General features: G+C 41.4%; 1 protein-coding gene across 2 annotated transcripts in view; it reads right to left on the bottom strand.

The window, feature by feature from the left end:
• Window positions 1–15157: 15157 nt before the first annotated feature.
• The window catches only part of SLC12A8 (solute carrier family 12 member 8), a 112656-nt gene continuing 105380 nt past the window's right edge, over window positions 15158–22433 (bottom strand). For both annotated transcript variants that reach the window (XM_016135196.2, XM_016135197.2), the window contains 2 exons: window positions 19068–19128; window positions 15158–15686 (listed from right to left, as the gene is read on the bottom strand). In XM_016135196.2, coding sequence (XP_015990682.2) covers window positions 15524–15686; window positions 19068–19128 — 224 coding nt within the window. In that variant the 3' untranslated portion in view covers window positions 15158–15523. The remainder of the gene's footprint in view (window positions 15687–19067; window positions 19129–22433) is intronic.

Here is a 22433-nt window from a genome sequence, read left to right as displayed (position 1 = left end):
TTTAGGGCTCAGCCTAATTCGGTATGGTCTCATTTTAACTTGATTATATTTGCAAAAATCTTTTTAAATAAAGTCACAATCACAGGTATCAAGAGTTAGGACTTGAAGTTATCTCTTTGGGGGTTCAAGTCTACTCACTGCAATGAAGAAGTAAGGAAATAGTTGTAGAGAGTGAGAGAAATGTGCTAGAATGCCAGCCTTGTCCAGCACTCACAGACATTAGTGGAACACGTCCAGCAGCACCAGCTGTTCCCAGCTCGCTCCTCTCTGCTGACTGGTATCCAGCATCCCTGGCCTTACCTAGGGCACCTCAGCCCTCTCCCACTTCAGGGTAGATTCTGTCCCACCAGGAACAAAGACTTCTGACCTCTCTTGACCTGTTCTCCCTTCCAATTTCAAACTCAGTCTCTGCATCCCATTTGGTCCTTTTCCCTGCTCCCCTGTAGACAGAAGCTGCAGAGCTGGCCCTGACCACCAGGGTCTTAATGGAAAAGAAAAAAGTTCAAAACTTCCATGGAAAACTTGCTACACTGGCACTTTGTTCAGATCTCCAGGAAGAAGAGTGTCTTGGGATTTTGACAAATGAACTGAAGAAACAGACTCATCTCCCTATTTTAGGAAGAAGCCTTACTGTTCCCTTTCTGGAATGTCAGGAATGGTTTGCTTTTGTCCAGGCTGAGCTGGGCTGCTTGCTGAACCCAGAGCCTATGAACCTGGAGCCTAGTACCCTTTGCTGCTTCTGCGAGGCTGGTGCAGGTCTCCAGAGGCATTTGCCTTGGAGGGCCAAGGTGAGAATGTAAACACTGCAATCCACTGCTAATGGGCTGGGACCTCCTCCAGGGAGGAAGGCTTGCTCATGGCTTGGCCAGGCTCCCAAGTATCATGTACAGCAATCCTAAGTTCCAACTTAGACAGCCTGGGGTGGGTCCTCGAATGACCTTCCGTTTCTCATCTGCTCATCTGAGAGGACCATTGCATTCCAAACAACATTCCTCCGATAAAATCGGTTACACACTGTAAACGTCAATGAGCCAGGAACATTCTCCGACGCAACAGGATTCTGATAAAGTGGTCTTATTTTGCAAAATCTTCGAGCGTGAAAAATCCTCCCCAGAGCAAGCAAGGAAATTCCTGGGATGCCAGAACACTGGGCAAAGTGGCCAGGGCCCTAGGGAAGGAGAGAAAACCCAGAGGAGAAGTTCCCACTGTGGGCAGAGGGGCCAGGGTTTTCAAGCATCATTTCATTCAATTAGTCAGTCAACACGTATTTGATGACCACTTCCCAAGTGCCAGGCCCCGATCTAAAGTCACTGGGAGGGCAATGTCTTCATGTGACTGCAAAGCTCCCTTGCCTTTCAAAAAGCAGTGATAACTTGCTCCCCTCACATGGTCCAGGTCAGCGATCAGGTACAACGTCCACACCATCACCTCTAATCCGGATTCCCTCCCCCCTTACTGCTCCTCTCTGCCTCACTCTGTGAGGCTGTGGGTTTTCCTCTCCCTCTGTACCCTGTTGGACTCCCTCATTCTTTTGGCCTTTCTCTATGTCACTTTCTGTTTTCAGGTATCTCTTTGTGGAGCTGTTTCTGGGTATTTCATTCTCTACTTTTCTTCATGTCTCATTTTTCATCACTGAGCACCTCCCGTCCATACATTTCTCTTCATCTCCACCAGGCTCTCTTTTCCTCTCTTTTTATGCCTTTCTCCAAGCAACTCATTCCCATTTTTTTCTTTCTCTTTTCTGTTTTCTTCTCTTTAACAAACTTTACACTGAACCAAATACACTTTTTAAAATATTTATGGGATAAACTTTTGTATTCTCTGGGTTTTCTTTTTTTTAAGTAGGATGAAGAATATGTGTACCTCTGTGTTGTTTGAATTTCTTACAAGAGCTTGAATAATTATTTAGAACGTTTTTTATTGAAATGTGATTTGCATGAAATACACCTGTAGGGGGCCATAAACATGCCATGCCACGCTCAGTAAATGTCACTAACACATTTGCATGTTTAGCACTCAGATGGAAAGATGCCCACATTCTCTTTCAGTAACTCACCCCAACATGAGTCACCACTATACTGGCTTCTTTCAGTGTAGATAGGTATTTCTTAATAAAATATGAAATATTTGGTTTTGTATTTTATGTCAACAGGATGCTGTAATGTGTACTCTTTTGTGTCTAGCTTCTATTGCTCAGGATTGTGATGGTGAGATTTGTTCACATTGTCACATGTAGCGATAAGCTCTTCATTGTCCTTGCTTGACTATTTCATAGTCCCCATGCTGGGGCTATCCTACGATTTATTTTCCCTTCTATTGTGAATGGGCATTCGAGTAGTTTCCATTTGCAGCTATTACAAATAGTACTGCTATTAACATTTATATATGTGTCTTTTGATGGCATGTATTACTTTTCTAATCAGGAAAAAAAACTATTTCCTTTTGGAAAGATGGAGATGGCCAAGCGGGATGTTTTACAAAAGGGCTCTGGACCTGGAGTCCTCGTCTGGCTTCTCTATTCTCTGGTTCTACAACTTAGAGCCAATCAATGAACCTCAGTGAGTCTCTGTTTTTTCATCTGCAAAAGATGTAATATCTGCCATTGATAGATATTATTACCTCATGGAGTAACTGCCGATCAAATAAGATGATGGATATGAGGGGAAAAAAGTATCATGCAAAAATAAAGTACATTATTTCTCTTATTAAAGAAAAAACATAAATAACAAGTACATTACGAGGTTCTCGGTTTTTCTGTTTTTAAAATTGGGGAGAAAATTGAAATTATGGCTTTCATTAGACAAAAGATGACCTTAATCCTTGACCTGCTATGGAGAATAAAAGATAAATAAATGTCTCTAAGATAATAAATAATAAATAAAAGATAGTAAATGTCTCAAAATGTCCTGTCTCCAAATGTTTTGTTTCTTATGAGTAAGTAGGAACATGTGACCTATGACACCTTTTGCCCTTTCCAAGTGACCTTGTTTTATAGCAGTTGGTGGATCCTGGTCTAGAAAAGCAACAAAAAACCCTACCTGAGCTGAAGGGACCAAAAGGATAGGCCCAGCCCCTCTAAGGGGAAGGACATGCCCATAGAGGTCACACAGAAGGCCAGGAATGCACTCATCTTCAGACACCAGCCTAGTACCCCATCCACTGGCCTGTACCATAAAGAATCTGACAAAAGTGTGAGACTGGAAACAGTGCTGCATTCATGCTGACCACCAGAGCAAATCCAAGACTGTGTTCTCTGCCCACACAGGGTCATTCGTTAGTGCAAGGAAACTGGTGCTGTCCACACGCTGGTGTGGAGGCAGGTGAGGGACCTGCCACTAGTTTCCACCCAGAGCTTCCTTTCTGCCCAACCCAAACAAGCGCTGTGCTCTGATGCTCATGCCCTGCAGCTCCCACGACACTGGCAGCCCTGTGCTTGGTGCTCTGAAAATGCAAAGCTACAGAGTCCCTGCCTTCATCTGGGTGGAAGTAGAAGTGTGGCCTGAATGAGAGAAAGCAATTCAAGAAGAAGGCCATATGCAAAAGAGGGGTTCTAAGCAGAAACTCATGAGGCGATGGAGAAATGACCAGAGCCTTGAAAACTAAGCATTAGACTAGTGGTTCTCAACCCTGGTTGGACATTAGGGTTGCTGAGAAAGTTTTTACAAAGGCTAATGCCTGGATCCCACCTACCTAATCAGGATCTCTGGCCATAGGGCTTGGGCATCAGTATTCTTTAAAAGCTCCCTAAGTGATTTTAAAGTGCAGCCAAGGGTTGAAAACCACTGCCCTAAACTTAGTGCAGTATGAAATAGAGACACAGCATAAGCTTTCAGCACCAGAGAGACATGATCAAAGTCATTGCTTAAGCAACATTTATTGAGCACCTACTCTGTACCAGTAGGCGCTAGGCTAGGCTTTGGGTATACACTGATGAGGAAGATGTATAGAGTCCCTACCCTTGACTAGCCATCAGATTAGGAGAAAAGACAGACTCGAGATAAGTATAATATAAAGAAGTTATTTTACATAAGTACAAACCAAGTGCTCTAAGAATATTGAGGATTTTCTGGAGAAAATTTTCTTAGGTGACATTAGAATTCATTCTTGAAGGAGTTTATCAAGAAAAAAAAAAAACAGAAGAAAGAGTATTATATAGGTACTGAGTCCTACAGAGCCCCACTGTGTTCAGTATAACATGGGGAGTGTGGGGAGAGGACTCAGGAAAGAATGGGAAAGGCAAACACCAAGGGCCTGATTCTATTTGGGTTCTCTGTGTTTAAAAATAACGAGTTAGAGAGAGCAGATTAGAAGAGGGAGCAGGAGGTAGGAAGGCCAGTCAGGAGCCACTGTAGTGACCTAGGTGTGAAGTGATGAAGGCCCAAGCTGGGAGGTGATAGTGGGAATGAGGAAGAGAGCAACCCAAGAAATAGTTCTGAAAAAGGCTCCAGGTTGAGACCGGTAACAAAACAAATATTAGAAGAGCAAGGGAGAGAGAGAGAGACAGAGAGACAGAGAGAGACAGAGGAGAGGCAAAGATGGCCTCACAGTAACTGATTTGAGACAGTAGGAGAACAGGATAACATGGTATTCACAAAGATGGGAATGCTGGGTAGATTTTGTGAAGTTCATGTAACTCCAAGACATTTATATGGAGACGTATCTGAAAAGCTAGCTGAAATGCAAAAGTTGGATTGTAGAGGGTGAAGAGGAAAGGATAAGGGGAGAAAGTGGGCTATTCAGTTATAAACCATCTATACCAGGCATTTGACAGGGAAAGGGAGAAAAAAGGATGGAACCTGGCGGACCAGGCATAGGTGTGTGTGTATTTACCAGGACTGACCTGTACGGAGACAAGAGGAAGGAGGAGGAAATAGAGGAAGTTGAGGAGCTAGGTCCATGAGGTACAAAAGCATGGCCTTTAGCAAGGGAGAAGCATTCACCTTCACGAAGGAGAGGCATTTCTTAGTTGAGATACAGATGTATGAGAAAACTCATTGCCGAGGGTCTTCATCCAGATCTAAACCCTCTAAAGCAGGGTCCAGGAAACTGTCATAAAGGGCCAGATACTCAATGTTTTAGGCTTTGTAGGCCATGTGGTCTCTGTCACAACTAATTGTAAAAGTAGCTAGAGACAATATGTAAGTAAATGGGTGGGGCTATGTCCCAACAAAACTATATTTTCAAAAACAGGCAGCGGTTTAAATGGTTAGTTTTATTTTATGTGAATTTCACCTCAATTAAAAATTTAAAAAGAAGAGAAAAAACAGACCCAGGCTTGATTTGACCTAGGGGGTATAGTCTGCCCAATATCTGCTCTAGAAGTGAAGGAGGAGCAGCTGGGGACTTAAAGAGAGAAGATAAAGTCTATGCTGGCCTCCATGGGGACTCTGAAGAGTGATCAGTGAGTGATCACTGAGTTCAAATCCAATTCTGCTACTTACTAGCCACGGGACCTCAAATAATTACTTAACTTTCCTGAACCTCAGTTTCCTCATCTGTAATATGAGAGGAAATAACAGTACCTTCCTCATTGAGTTATTCCGAGGATCAAATGAGACAATGAATATGAATGTCTAGTATAATGTCAGGCTCAATAAGGATTTTCTTAATTTTAAAAATAGATCATGAATTGCAGGACCACACCTGCACATAGGTGCTGTGACCATGGAGCTCGGGTTGTACATGGATCCTAGCACCATGAGAAGTGGGACTAGAAGGAAGGGAGGATTTGGGGGCTCGGGTGGGAGGTAATGGGAGGGGCTGTACCAGTTAGTAGCATAGAGAACAAAATGTGTATACCCGGGTCTACAGACAAATAGACCCTCAGCTGCACGCACGCATGTGCACGCGCGCGCGCACACACACACACACACACACACACCTGTGCACACGCATGTACAGCAAGGTGGTGTAGCCCACTCCACTCTTTTTAATGGAATGAGTCTCCGGAGTACTTTGTCTGGCTCATCAGTGTGGCCCACATGTACCTCCCTGCAGTGCAGTTTAGCAGACCTCAGCAAGGACCAAACATGCTTCACAGTGCATTGCACATGAAGCTCTGGTTAGGGACGGCTGCCGCCCATCACAGAACCTGGAACTGATGGAGACAGCTAGTCTCAGACTCAGGTCAGCCCAAAGCCTTTCCACCTGTGCTTTTCAGACTTTAGAGAATCACCTAAGGATGGGGTTACTTAAAAATGTATTTTCCTAGGCCCTGCTCAAGAAGATCTAATTTAATAAGTCTGAGAATGGCACAAGAATCTGCATTTTAGCAAGCATCCCAGGTGATTTTTTATATCAGTGAACTTAGAACCACACTTTCAAAAATAAGGCTTTACCACCCCCCCCCCCCACCTCTGCCCCCTGCCTCTGAATGCAGCTGTGTGGTGGAACAGCGGGATTCCCAAATTCTTTCCTGGAACAGCAGCCATAGAGCAGGGGCCACCACTATCTTTCATGCTTCCTCCTACTGCTCATAAAGAAAGATAAGCTCAGGCTAGGTGTCCTGGAATCACATGAGGAATTCTAAAACAGATGTAAAGATTTTCTAGGGCACCGGGTTTACCCAGGAAGGTAAAACCTCACTTCAGAGCTGACCCACTGGCTTCATTCAGTCTATGAGAAAATTTTATGGAGAATTACGCTTCTCACAAAACTTTGGTTGAACCATCCAAGTGCGGCCTATTCCAAGCCCAGTTTCCTCTCTGCCTGACCTTTTGAGAAGTTTACGCCCAATTCCTGCTTCTTCATCTTAGAATGCTCTGCTTCCAACACCTACAAACTGAGTTTCAGGCATCTAAAAAAGCAATGGCTGTCATCTGGTTTCACGGCTTCGAATGAAAAAAAAGTCTTTGCATACATAGACATTTAATAAATACTTAAGTAAGTGAGCGAATGAATCCACGATGGCTTGGTTAGGTTTATGGGTCACATAAAAAAGACTCCAAACTATGAATTCAGATGATTTATAACTAATGATACATCTCTGCTGCTGAAGTCTTTCAATCCAATTGGGCTAAAAGGACCAACACAGATCATGATAACAGACAGCATGTGAACTAAAACTACAGAGTCACTCACCCCCCACCACACACACACCCCCCACTTCATCGAAATCAATGCTGTTCCTTCAAATTAGCACTTTGAGTGGCCTTACATAATTATTCCAATGACAATGTCAGTCTTCAAAATGTGTTGTGTTGGAATCTCATCTTTGGAAACTACCTCAGGAGTCACTTTACTTTATCGTCACACCTCATTTTTGACCCATTTTAACCCATTTTTTTAGCTTAATCAGTCCCTTTATTCCCAGACTTGGTTCCAAAAGATTTCTGGTGCTTCTGGAAATCAAATGAACCCTGAAAGGACAAAAACTTGCCATTCCTTAGAATACATAAAGGCTCCGAAAAGAATATTGAAAATGGAATTCCAAGCATGGTTTAAGGAATGACAGAATCATTGAATTGAGTGTGTAAATTCCCCCAGAAGACAAAGCTCTGAAGTGGTGAACCTACTCTGAACAGATCAGAAGACTCACCTATTTGCCATCAATTAAGAATTCATTCCAACTCTTCTCATCCTGAGCACAGTGGTAGAGATGGGCAGAGACCAGCCAGAGGCCCAACAAACCTGGGCCTCGTCTTCCTGAGCTCACAGCTGGCCTGCATTTCCTAGCCAGTCTTTCGATTATGCCGACTACGTGTCCATTCCTGGCCAATGGAATGCAGGAGAAAGTGATTCGAGCCCTTTTAGCCCTGGCCCGTAAAACCTCTATGGCATCTTCCACATGTCCCTTTAAGCTGGATGCTGAGAATTCAGGGGAAGATTCTGAGGGCCTAGACAATGTTCGGCTACTAAACAGAAGGAGCCTATATCCCTAAATGACAGTGAAGGGCAGAGTTCCCATCCCCTCTGACTTGTATCAGACTGGAACATGAGCCAAAAATAAATTTATAAAGGGTCAAGTCACTGAGATTTAGGGGCTGTTTGTTACAGCAGCAAGTCTACCCTGACTAATCCAGACACAGAGTAACATAAAAGTACCCACCCGACAAGCAACTCAATTGAAAATCGACACTGCCATTTGGAGCATCTGCCCTTGTGACTGTTTGGGGTACATATTTGAAAGAGACATTGTTTTCTCCACCTTTACCCTCTTGCCACATATGGTACATTTCACATGGCACAGATCAGCACTCATCAAGCAAGCTCTGTTGCTGGCTGCTAGGGGATGATAATCCTTTGAAATGCCACTTACCCTCAGGGCTTCCCAAAGTGAACCTGACAAAGACCACATGGCCCATATTTTAAACTAGACCTCACATTTGGTGGGTCCAGTTTTTTTACAGAGTTCCTTCTCTGACAGACAGTCAGGAAAGTGCACGTACATGCACGCACATACAGACATGCTTTTTAAGAAACACAACAAAATAGGCTAAAAACCCAGGCTCTCCAGTATTTTAGAGACTCCCATTTAGAGAACTGCTTCTGCCTCATTTAGAAGGAGGTTGTGGCCACCCCACCTCAATGAATGATGGTGAGTAGCCAACCGTTATCCATCCCCCACTCACCCTCAGCCCGTCGGACTAGGGAACAGGAACAGTTCACCAGCTTTGATGCTGTGAGATGGGCTGCATGCCCAGGAGCACAGCCAACTGGGGGACCCCTTAATGCTGGTGGGTCTTTCTTGCCATCTGCTTTCCCTTTTCCTTGAATGTAACCTTCCTCCCAAGAAGAGTACCTTGTCAAGAGTCAGGGGCTCGCCCCTCTACTTGCTGTCCTCAAACTGAAACTGGCACCTATTTCTGCTTGTGCACCCAGAAGCAGGGGTGCTGAGTAGTGAGTGGTGGACACAGATCTCTGTATTTTTCTGTCCGTGGAGAAATGCAAATGGTATGGAATAACTCCGAGCCAATGCAAGCACCAAATTGGATCCTCTCCTCTTGGGCATCTATGCGGAAATCAAGGGGATGAGACATGGCAGAAGTGGGTTATTTGCTCTAGAATAAGCTTTGTTTCAAAAGAGTGGGTAAGTAGGATAGGTTTTCTGATGTTTAGGAAAAATTTCCAAGGCTCTGGGAAGGGAAGGGAGAAGCCTGAGAGAGTGGTATAGGGAAGTGGCCAAATGAATGTGGTAAGAGTGGGAGGAGGAGGCAAAGCTGAAATGGTGACCAACTGGCAATTCCATCAGTTCTCCTGCCTCTGACTGGGCATGTGCAGATTTCCTGCTGTTGGCTAGTGAAGGTGTCCCACTAAGTTTGTGGCTGACAAGAGACAGCATGGCATGCTGAAGCCTTAGGACTCCGTTCTGCTCTGAAATTTCAGGCTAGCAGATGCCAAGAATCACTGCAGTTTTCATGGTGGTTTTTGCCTTTCTTTCTCTGTTGCCTCCAGTAACTGATATAGATCAGCAGGGGTGTTAGGAGAACACTTTTATGACACCTCCTCCACCTTTATTTCCTCCAAAAAATGTGTCTCGTTTTATTTAGTACTTACGAGTCCACTTAAAGGCAGGCAGGAATTATAACTCTCACTTTACAGAGGTGGAAATCAAGGCTTAGAGAGGTTAAGAAGTGTGCTCAAGATCACAGAGCTAATAAGTGGCAGAGCCAGGATTCAGAGCTTTTCTTCCCCAAATCCCACAAATTTGTGACTACACCAAACTTCCCCTCAAGTGAGCCCATTTAAAAGTCAAAGTAGAAAGAACAGTTATGAGGCAGAAGGTAAGACCTACATTCTCTTGCTTTGGTCCTTCTGTCTCATTTTTCTTTGTTTAACTTGTTCCCTGGGTTCACAAGTCTTTCCATATCCTCTGCCCAACCTGGTTCAAAACCTGCTTCCTCTAAGAAGTTACTTGGATTTCTTCCTCACTCTGAGTTTCCTTAGCACTTGTGAATTCAATTTGCAGCACGTGGTTTGGCTGTATGTTTTGTAGCCCCCAGCCATTTCCCTGTTCACCTCCATGTCTCCCCCAGCAACCCAGTCCCCAGGTCCTGATCCCCAGAACCCGTGAAAGGTACTGACATAGCTTAAGGAACTGTGCAGATGTGATTAACTTAAGGATCTTGAAAGGCAGAGATTACGCTGAATTATGGGGCAGGCCCAATCTAATCACATGGGTCCTCAAGAGCAGATGAGGGAGGCAGGAGAGTTAGAGATGTGATGACAGAAGCAGAGGTCAGAGTAAATACCATCACTGATCGTTGGCTTTAAAGACAGAATGGGCCACCACCAAGGAATGCAGGCATCCTCCCGAAACTGGAAAAAGCAAGGAAACAGATTCTCCCTGATGTCCCCCAGAAGGAACCCAGCCTTGATTTTAGCCTGGTGAGACCCATGTCAGACTTCTGACCTCCAGAACTGTAAGTGAATACACTCGTGTTGTTTTAAGCTACTAAATGTGTGGTAACTTGTTCCAGCAGCAATAGGAAAGTAATATATCAGGACTGTGTGTTCTATTTATCTTATCTCCACACCGCCTCACCACCCCAACAACCCACACCCACAAGATACTGGTACTGTTGATACTCAGCATACATGGGGGCTCTGTGAACCTCAAGTGACTGGTCCTGCAGAGCTCTGAGCTGGCTTGTTAGCTCCCTCGCTGACCTCAGGAGTGGAATTCCCCCGCCCCACTGGCCCTCTCCCATCTCCAGTGTAGGAGAGCAGAAATAGCAACGTGTGTGTCAGGGAAAGGGTGGATCAAAAGCTGTATTGTTCCTGAGCCTAGATCATGCTCACTCAATTCTTATACAGGTCTTCTGAAAAGACCCTATAAAATGTTGAGGATGGATTTTTATTATCATGCTTCAGCCTTCCTTCCTCGGTCTCATAGCACAGAGTTGGGTCCAAGCCCCTTCATAACCCAGTCCTTGCCTGCCTTTATAATACTTCTCTTGCATCGCACTGCCTCACTCTCATGCCCCTGGAACCCTGAATTACCCATCACCCCACACACACCTTTGATCACACTGCCCCCTCCCATAGGAATGCCCTGGCTCTCCTCTCTGCTGCCTCTCCCGGCTAAGTGCTCAGATATCACCTCCTCCAGGGAGCCCTTCCTGACTGCTGTCAGAGTGGCTTAGGGCTCCTCTGCCCATCAACAGACCTTGTGTCTGCCTCTGTCACTGTTCTCATTGCTCCTGGGTTCCTTTTAGCTCTCCTCACTTTCCTCCTCTGCCCACAGAGAGGATGGAATTACCACTCAGACTCCCTCCCACCATGGCAGAGGCAGAGGGAACAATTCTCACACCACCCCAACCATGTCATCAAGTATTGGCTCCCCCCATGAGGGGGGAGAAGCTGATCTAATTAGTCAGAGCTTGGACCTGGAGTTGAAAGGCAATGTGTGGTCACCAAATCATCTCTGCCCATCTACTACTGGGGGATGAGGCCAGCTGGTCATTCTCTCTCTTGATTCTAGATCCTCATCTGAACGTCTTTGGGAGAAGGGTATTCTTAGATGCAGGAAGAAGAAAGTTAGACACTGCAGGCCTTGCCTCAACATTCTGACTTCAACAGCATTCTCCACTATAGCTTTTATCCAGGTAGTAATACATAAATTGGCACACTGTTTTCCATCCTTAATATACTCCTTCATTCAGAAACCTGGAGGGATCCTGAATCTCAGACTTCCACACTGATTCATCAGTGTTTGCAAATGATGCACCCTATTGTGTAGCACAGAGGACTCGTTAGCATGACTCCCAGAGACATCTGAAAAAATCATCCCTCTTCTGGTTCCCAGCCCTGAATTCAAGAGTGTTTTAGAACTGGGCTGTACTTACACTGAAAGTTTGAGGATGATGAATGAGGAGTTCAATCTCATCTGAGATTGGTGAGGTGTACCTGGCTCAGGTGAGGTGGTCTTAGGCCCGTGTACAGTTAGTTGCTCCAGCCATGGATGGGTGAATGGGTAGATAGATGGGTAGACCAATGGGTAAATGGGTGGATCAATGGGTGAGTGTGTAAGTGGATAGATGGATGGGTGGATGGATAATTGGATGGATAAATCAATAATGTAGCCTGAAATGTGACATTTATGGTCCCAGAAGGTATGATGGGACCCTTGCTCATTCAGGCATTCTCACCTACAACTGTGCATTTCTTGGTAAAATTTTAGGCCAGGAATCTGCGCCTCTGTCTTAGAAAATGTTGCTAGTCTCACTGCCATATATCCTGACCATGCTGACATTTTCAGCATCCTTTAGATAAATAAACTCTGTCTAATTGATTGGTGACATACACATCTCATCTTTCTGACAACTGTACCTACTACTGACCTTTGTCAATATACGGGTTGTATAGGATACCTCTTATGTGCCACCTTAGATCCTCTCTGCTCCATGTCTCTGGGACTGGCCATTTGTCTTGTCTCAACCACTACTGCAGCAACGAATTCTGCTGGGCTCCAGCCAATTTCATGCACACAGACCCAACAGCACCTCATGTTCTCAGGATAGCTGCTTGTTGCTGAATTCACTGGGTGCTCACACGAATGCAAATCACAAATGCAGAGCAGGTTAACAGCCCTTGTAGCTAACATTAGACTCTGGGAAACAAGAACCAGTAGACGAATTCTCATCCTTTCCTCCCTCTGCAAGGTGGAGTCTCAAGACCCAGGTGTTCCTGCAGTCTCTCAGAAGCACCCTTCAAGATTAAATATTCAGTTGCATGTGACACTGAGGGGTCACTAACTGAGTGATATGCCCCCTTCCCTTTACCCCTCTTCCTTGATGCGCCTCCCTCGAACCCAGTAAAGCAATAGCCCATGAACTTCTGCTTCCTGGGGAACCCAAGCTAACACCTATTACTAATTACAAATTATACAATATTGTTTACTATTACTAATTATACAATATTGTTTTGGTTAAATACAAGGTTTTTGAAACTAATTAGAGGTCCAGTGTATTTCACATCTGCCTCCGAAACTAGACTCTAAGGTATTCATTTAGTAGAAGGTTGGAATTATTTATTTTACCTCATTCTTTTCTTACTTTTTTCCATAAATAAAGTTAACCATGATTGGACAGTTCTCTTCCTAGATACTTGTGTCTTCTTCTGCGTATGGGTTTCAAAGGCAGTGCCACCTTTTTCAGAGGAGTTACTTTTTAAGCTTGTTTGCCAAATTCAAAAAAATGAAAAGCAGATTCATAAAGGCCTCCATGGTAGGTTGAAAATGATGCCCCCAAATATGTCCATATCTTAATGCTTAGAACCTATGAATAGTTCATTTGGCAAAGCATTTGCAGGTATGATTAAGTCAGGACTTCTGAGATGAGATTATTCTGGATTACCTGGGTGCACCCTAAATGTAATCATATATATCTTTATAAGACTGAGGAAGAGGCTGACTTCTCACACACTGAGAAGGCAATGTGACCACAGAGCAGAGAGTTTGAAGATGTTGGCCTTGAAGATTGGAGTGATGCAGTCACAAGTCAAAGAATGCCAGCAGCCACCAGAAGCTGGACCAGGAAAAGCTCGACTTCTCCCCCAGAGCCTCTAGAGCAGGAGTCTTCAACCCCCAGGCTGTGACCAGTACTAGTCTGTGGCCTCTTAGGAACTGGGCCACACAGTAGGAGGTGAGAGGCAGGCAAGTAAAGCTTCATCTGTATTTGCAGCCACTCCTCAGCGCTAGCATCACTACCTCAGCTCCACCTCAGATCATCAGGCATTAGATTCTCATAGGGGCACCAGGCCCTGGTGCCAAAAAGGTTGGAGACCACTGCTCTAGAGGGATCATGGCCCTCCTAACACCTCGATTTCAGTTCAGTGAAACTGATTTCAGATGTCTGGCCTCCAGACTGTGGGAGAATAAGTTTCTACTGTTTTTAAGCTACATAGTTTGCTGTAATTTGTTACAGCAACTACAAGGAACTAGTGTACTTCTTAAAAAGGGACCCTCAGAGATCACCTCAGAAATGAGCCCTTCATGAATACATTCTGTCTTTTTATGATGTTTCTACTTCCCAAGGCCTGTGGTTAACTCATGGTTTGCTTTCTTTAAGTTGTTTCTAACAATGTTCTTAAGTTTCGTACTTAACCAAAACAGTGCATAAACAGTAATCATAAACTAGATCTCACTGTAAACAGTAATCATAAACTAGATCTCATTTTTTGATAGCGAATGTTAAGATCTAATTAGCCCTTTATTACAACTTTCCCACCCACTCAACTCACTTTAAGCACAGCCCATTCAACAGGTCAATGTCTCTCAAAATAAGATCCAAGGATTGTGTTGAATCACCTGAGACACTCATTAAAAATGTAAAGTCAAGGACTTTCCCTCAAACTTACTAAATAAAAACATCTTATGAGTGAGGTGAAGAAATCTGCACTTTTAACGAGCCTCCCAGGTAGTTCTGAGCACACTGACTTTTGAGAAGCTGTGCTACAGAACAAAGAGGTCAGAACTGCCCCAATAGTACTTCTCTCCCTGGCAGCAGTGAAGCCACTGACTCTATGCCTCAACTTATCTGGAGAAGCCATGCTATTGTCCCCAGGACCGGATGCCTGTCATGAATGCCACACTGAGATCACAGAGGAGCCAAAATAGTCCCATCCCCTCATGCATTTATACTAAAAACAGCTGCAACGGTGTTTGGAGAGCAAGGACTACAAATGCTTTTGAGAACACGAATCACCACTAGGTGATTCATGGTCATTTAACTTTTTAATTAAAAAGACCTTCACTAACAATAATAGCTCACAAATGCATGTGCCTTTTGATCTTGCAATTCCATTTTTGGGAATTTATTCTACGGAAATTCTTTATGCTTGTACATATGCACAAGATTATTCACTGCAGAACTGATTGTAATAGCAGCACAAGATTGGAAACCATCCAAATGCCATCATTGTGGAACTGATGAAATTAATTATTGCGTATTTAGACAATGAAAAATAATGAGGAAGCTGTATGTGTATTGATATGGAAGTGTCTCCAAGACAGACTTTTAAGGGAAAAACAGGGTGCAGAACACATGTATAATATGCTACCTTCTGTATATAAAAGGAAGTAATAAGAATCCACATTTCTATTTGCTGGTATGTTCATAAAGAAACGCTGTTACCTATGGGGCAGGAATGGGAACTGAACAGACGGAGAACAAGGATGGGAGGGAGGCTTTTCATTATATTATGATTATATTTTAGAGTTTAAAACCATATGAGTGTATTATTTATTCAAAAATAAATAATAAAATAAAAATTTAAACAGCCATTTATTGTGGCCCTCAGAACAAGTAATCTGGTCTGGTTCTCCACACTTGCAAGTCTTGGTGTCCATATGGAGCTTTTCAGATCAGGCGTGTGTGTGTCAGAGCCACAGCCAGTCCAGTGTTTACCCTCCAGACCAGGATGCAGATTTCCATTGTCCAAAATGGCAGTGGGAAGACAGGACTTGAGTTTCTTACTGAGGAGAACCAGCTCCACAAAGGTTCTGGGATTTGGGTCCACTGTGCACTGGACAGCTCCAAGAGAGGATGGTCCTGGGGTTGCCTAGTACTGCATCCTCAGCACTCTAGTAGTGAGGCATCAGCTGCTCTCGACTCACAAGGGAGGAGTGGTGGTAGCGATCCCGAGTGGCGAAGTCCGCGTTCTCCTGGGTGAGCTGAGTCATCTCCATGTCAACCCTGGCCAGGGATGGTGCCAAAATTATCTGCTCTTGGGGGGATCTCAAGCTCCTTTGGTGAGAGAACACAGAGGGCAATCAGAAGGAAACATCAAGTGCTAAACAATGAAGATGCATCTTCTCTGGGTAGAGAAATTTTTTGCGAAAATGTCATGTGCTTATCACTGTGTGCTTGTTATTGAAATGTATTTAAAAAACATAACTGTTGAAAGCTACATGTACAACAGTTAATGAGCCAAAGTTTGTAAATATTTATGGGAAATAAATATAAAAAAAATAAGGAAGGAGAGTGATATTTGCCTTTTTTAGTAGAAAGTTACAAAATTATACAAATATAACCTCCCAAATGGTATAATTTTAGGGCTCTATAGCTTTTCTTTGTTTTCTTGTCAAATAAATAATGAAATAGAGAGACTGGGAAATTGAGAAGAGTAAGAAGAGAAATCTTCTCTTTGGTTCATTGGAAAGAAAGTTGAATGAGGAATGATTTCCAGAGCTAAGGTTGACACAATTAGCAGCTACACGGCAAACTGCAAAAGCTTTTGACACCAAGTTGGCCTGCAGATAAAGCACAAGTCCCAGTATGGGTTTCATTGTCACTAAAGTTGTCCATATACAGTTGGACTTGGAATAAATTGGCAAAGAAAATGTTAGGGATACATGGGGAAAGTGCTAGAGAGAATAAAAAAGAAGGAAAGATCAGACTGGTAGTCAGATACCCACAGATGGATATAGTCGCAGTTCCGCTATTAACCAATCTAGGGGCCTCAGGCAAAACTCTCCACCTCCTTGTGCCTCTATTTTCTCATCTTCCCTAGTCTCTGTCAGCTCCTGCAGCCTACGGTAGGTCCTTAAGTCCCACCTTAGACATGGATTGCCTCTGAGGAATTTTACTTGAAAAGAATCATCTACTTTGCAGAGTAGCAAACTCAATTGTTTACATAAGGCATATATTTGATAGTTGCAAAAAAAATTAAGAAGTAGAAATATAATGTCTAAATCTGTGATACTTAAGCAGGAAGCTTCAAATGACTCTGGCAAAATGCGCTGTTACAGAAATTCAAATCACATGACCGAGGCCTTGTAACCACTGATGAGAACATAACTGAATTAGATAGGCCATGGTTTTCTGAGAAATGAATTAATTTCTATAAAGACTGAATCTTCAAGAAGGTTAAGAAGTGAAAAGATGCCATACCAGTCAACATACAAGTATTTCTGGCAAAACATTTTTTTCATGGATGCTTTTTTTTTTTTTTTTTTTTTTTTAAGGTGAAACCATTGCATTCTTCTTAGTTCAGGGAAATAAATGCTTTATTTTCTAGTCTAGAGTGGCCTAAGAATTCTCACTTGGGCTGTTGCTAGGACTTCAGGAAAGAAAGTCTTCTGAAGATCAGACTAAATTTTATATGATTCTGGGGATAGTAGGTGTAACAAAGGAAGTAACCTAGCCAAATTCCTTTGCCCAAACATACTCCGCTATATTATTATGCTTTAGTTAAGAGCATCTGGGGCAATAATTGTGGAAAATCCCCAAAACTACAAAACAGAAAAAATAGCTACCAATTTCTACTTTTAATTAACTTTTCATTTCTTGGTCCTTTCACCTTCATAAATAACCATCACTAAATATCACTCAGGAACCATGAGGCCAGCAAGTTTGATGTTAAGACTTAGCTGAGGCCTCCACCACCCACTTCACAAGTCCACAGAGCTATAAATATTGTGGAATGGGTTCTATTCCAACCAAAGTATTGTCCTTTACTAAGGACAATCTCCTCCTAATTCATTCTTCTTTCTACATAGCGCTACAGTGACCTTGGAGGTGAAATTCTAAGAATTCAGAGTGCAGCATAAGAAACAGTGACCTCCCATGGCCATGTGTAGGCTTTAAAACTGGAAATGCCTAAAAATATTCCTGTAAATCAAATAGGGCCAAATACTCTCAACCATACACCATTTCCAGCTCCAGAATCTGTAGGTAGCTCCACACAGAAGCTATTTCCACTTAACCTCTACTTTTCCTCAGGACTCGGTAGTTGGTAGGGGAAAACAGATCAACACAGGAGTGTTATAACCTGTCACCTAACCTGATGCCTCAGACTGGAAAAGAGACAGAGTGGTGACCCCATCCCTCCTATAGCTCCACACAGAACATTTACCACAGCTTCCAAGCAGATGACAGGGCTTCTCCCCCTACGTACCGCCCTTCTTCCCAGCCCTTTCCCTGTTGGTTTCCATAGCCCCAGCTCCCTTTGATTCGTCATCCCAGGTGCTAGCACCGAGGTTTCATTTCTTGTGCAATCACAGCAGATTGGTAGTGCTTGTAAAGAACTGTCTTGAAAAGGATTCTTGGGAGGGAGCAATGGGGAGTTATCGTTTCATGGATATGGTCTTTCTGTTTTTGCAAAATGAAGAGTTCTTGAGATGCATTGTGGAGATGATTTGCACAATATGAATGTACTTAAAAATGGTTAAGATGATAAATTTTATGTTATGTGTATTTTATCACAATAAGAAAAAAATGATAAAAAGAGGATTCTGAACTTATGTCTGGGATCAAAGGGAAAGGGTCTCATAATCCATTATCAATCTCTGCACATGGAAGGTGCAAATATTAGCAAGTGCAACTCAGACATTTAGAATTTCAAAAACAAACCAACAAAATGAAACCAAATAAACATTTGGTTGGGTTCTGTCGGGATTTTCCCAGCCTTCACCTTTGGCTCCTCACTGATATTGAAAGAAGGGGAAGTAATTTCCCAGAGTCCTGAGGCCTTCAAAAGTGACAAAGGTAGAGGTAAACTACAAGGGCTTTGACGCCTGAAGTTGGCCTGAGGACAAAGTGGATGGTACCAGAAGGGAGGAGGAAGGAAGAAAGAGATTAGGGTACTCATGAAATCCTGCCTTCTCCATGAGGATTTCTCCTGTTTCTAGGAAAGTTTGTTCTTCCCTTTTCCTGTGTATTTGAACATGGAAGTTCCATAGAAATCCTCCATACTTTCACCAACACAGTTACATCAACTACTTCTGACTCGAGATGGAAGAATGGGAATCTTTTGGGCATTAATTTTGTGTATGATGATGATGTATTAATGCTACTATGTCTAAGGACTGTGAATTCACTGAGAATAGCTCCCTTGACTCATCACCCAGCAACAGATTCCAAATAAAGACTCTGTTCATGATTCCTGAGGATAAGAAGGGGAGAGGAGAAGAGCAAGAGGAAGCTTCTGATGAGCTGAAGTAGAGAGCTGGGGAGTAGGGGGAGGGCGGGCAATGAGGAGCAGAGTTTGAGTTTCCCTGAGGTTCTCAATTGTCAGGTGCCCACACCACAATTCACCCAAGCCAAGCTAGGAAGGGGATGCCCTTAGCACCTCCCAGGGCCCTGGACACTCATCCACCCTGGTCCTGGGCTCAAATTAGCACAGACCTGTAGGAAGGGATCAGAAGAGACCTCATCCATCTGAAAAAGCTGAAGTTGGAGGCTGATCCTGCAAGGAATACATATATATAAATATGGATGAAGGCTCTTCGTATACATCTAGAATCCCAGTTTTAATAGAATATATATCCCCCAACAGCAGCCTGCTAAGGACTTTGTACCCATATGTAGTTTCCAAAAATGTATTTCTGAACTCCAAAATCCCAAGAAAGAAACTGAATACAGTACTATAGAGAAAAAAGCAGAAGATTTGCTAACTTCAGTCTTAGAAATGTTAAATTTTTTGATAATATTTTTTTCTGAGATTCAAATTCATGTGTTAAACACATGCTATAAAAATCCCCTCCTAGACCACACACTCTTTGAGGATAGGAAGTATGTTTTTTTCACCTTATAACACTCACAGTACAATACTCCAGGTTAGATTAGTTTGCATTTTCAATAATGATACACACACACCCATATACACACACATGTATAACGCTATATACTCTTTGTCTAGTTATTTTCACTAGCATAATTACTTGAGATTTATGCACGTTAGTGCATGTATCAATAGCTCATTTTTTCACTGTCAAGTAGTATTCTATTGCATGGCTATACTACAATTTATTTATAGAGTCACATGTTGTTGGATATTGTATTGTTTCCAGTTTTTGGCCACTGCAAATTAAGCTATTGTGAATATTCATGTACATGTCTTTGTATGACTATATGTTTTCAATCCACCCAGGTAAATATCTGGGAGTATTTTCAGTGACTCGTTCGTATAGCAGGTACATGTTTAACTTTTTATAAACTGCCAAACTGTTTTACAAAGTGACTGTATTATTTTATATTCCCGCCAGCAGTAAATGATAGTTGTAGTTGCTCTACATCCTTGCCAACACTTAGCATGATCAGTATTTTTAATTTTAATCCTTCACATAGGTATGCAGTAGTCTTATACTGTGATTTTAATTTGCATTCCCTAATGACTAATCATGTTGAGCATCTTTTCATGTACTTATTTGCCATCCATATATGTTCTTTGGTGAAATCTATGTAAAACATTGCCCCATTTTAAAAATCTTTTTGTTTGTTTGTTTTCTTGAGTTTTGAGAGTTTCTACATATTCTAGATACAAGTCCTTTATCAGATAAGTGATTTGCTAATATTATCTCATAGTCTATGGCTTGCCTTTGCATTCCTTTATCTGTATGTTTGGAAGATCAGAGTCCTTCATTTTGATGAAGCCCAATTTATCAACTGTTTTCCTTCTTTTGGTGTCGTATCTAAAAAAGTCTTTGCTTCATTCAGTCACAAAGGTTTTTATTCCTATACTTCCTTAGAAGTTTATAGTTTTAGGTTTTAGAGTTAGTTCTAGGATCTATTTTGAGTTATTTTTACATTGTATGATATGTGGATTAAATTTTTTTTTTTTTTTTTTGCACATGGATTTCCAATTATTCCAGCACCATTTGTTGAGAAGACTATTTTTTCTTCCATTTCCATCTTGTTTGAAAATCAACCAACTATAAATGTGTAGGCCAATTTCTGGACTCTCTACTCTGTCTGTCGATCTATTTGTCTATCTTGATTCCAATACCACACTGTCTTGATTATTTTAGCTTTGGAATCAGCTTTGTGTAAGTACTTCAACTTTGTTCTTCTTTAACAAAGTTAGTTGTGCTATTCTAGGTCCTTAGCATTTTCACATAAATGTTTTAGAATCTACTTGCTAATTTCTATAAAAATGCAGCTGAGATTTTGATGAGGATTATATTGATTTTTTTTGTGGAGAATTGACATCATAAGATTACTGATCTTCTAGTTTGTGAACACAATGTATCTCTTCATTTATTTCTTTAATTTCCTTTTTAATTTTCTTCTAAGAAATGTTTTATAGTTTTCCTCTTCTGGTCTGTAAATATGATATATTACATTGAATGTTTTAAAATGTTAAACTAACCCTGAATTCCTGGGATAAACCACTTGGTTATGATATATTGTCCTTTTTACATTTTTGTAGTTTTTAGTTAAATTTGTTAAAATTTTGTTACAAATTTTTGCACCTATGCTCTTGAGGGGTATTGGTGTGTTGTTTTCTGAAGAGTTTGTATAGAATTAATATTCTTCATTTCTTAAATGTTCGATAGGTTTCATTAGTGAAGCCATCTGGACCTAGAGTTTTCTTTGTGAGGTTTTTAATAACAAGTTTAATTTCTTTAATAGATGACCTAATAGCTTTATATTTCTTCTGGATGATTTTTCATAGATCGTATCTTTCAAGGAATTTGTCCAATTTATCTAAGTTGTCATATTTATTGGCATAAAGCTTTTTAAAATAGTCATTTTCTTTTCAGTATCTATAGACTCCGTAGAAATGTCATCTCTCTTACTCTTGGTATTCATCATTTTTGTCTTCTCCGCTTTTATTCTGATCGGTCTGCCTAGATGTTTGTTAATTTTATTGATATCACACTGCCAGCTTTTTATTTTATCGAGATTCTCTATTTTTTCTATTTAATACTTTATTGATTTCTACTTTGACTTTTATTGCTTCCTTGTTCGGGTTTTTTGTTTGTTTGTTTGTTTTTGTTTTTTTGTTTTTGTTTTTGTTTTGTTTTGTTTTGTTTTTAGTTTAATTTGCTCTCCTTTCCATAAATTCTTAAGTTGGAAGCTGGGGTCACTGGTTTGCAACCTCTTTTCTAATATAAGCAGTTGATGTTATAAAGTTCCCTCTAAATACTCAATTAGTTGCATCCTACAATTTTGATATTATAATTTCATTTTCATTCAGTTCAAAATACTTTGAATTTCACTTTGTATTTCTTCTCTGAACCATGAATTATTTAGTTTAGTTGATTTAGCATTCTTCAGTGTTCTTAGTCATTTAGATTATTTAGTGTTCTTTAGTTTCTAAACTAAATCTGGCAATTTTCCACATATCTAATTCATTTCTAATTTACTTCCCCTTTGGTCAGAGAACATACTTTGTTCTTGAATTGATTTAAGTACATTAAATTTATTGAGACTTTTTTTTATGTCCTTGAAAATGGTCTATCTGTTGTTTCATGTATACTTGAAAAGAATGTATATTCTACTGCTATTAGTAGAATGTTCTATAAACATCAACTTCACCAAATTTGTTAATAATATTATTTAAGTCTCTAAAGCCTGATTTTGTCTACTTGTTTTATCAATTATTGAGAGAGGTGTTGAAATCTCTGACTATAATTACGAATGTTTCTATTTCTTGTTGCAGCTCATTCGGGTTTTTCTTTATGTATTTCAAATCTCTATTTTTAAATGCATAAATTTCAAGATTTATTACATCTTCTTAATGATTTTTTCCCTTTAACTTTATAAAAT

The sequence above is a fragment of the Rousettus aegyptiacus genome, unplaced genomic scaffold (assembly GCF_014176215.1).
Source record: "Rousettus aegyptiacus isolate mRouAeg1 unplaced genomic scaffold, mRouAeg1.p scaffold_m13_p_4, whole genome shotgun sequence".
Classification (NCBI taxonomy): Eukaryota; Metazoa; Chordata; class Mammalia; order Chiroptera; family Pteropodidae; genus Rousettus; species Rousettus aegyptiacus.
The sequence above is the reverse complement of the archived record's forward strand: the minus strand, read 5'-3'. Positions and strand labels throughout refer to the sequence as shown.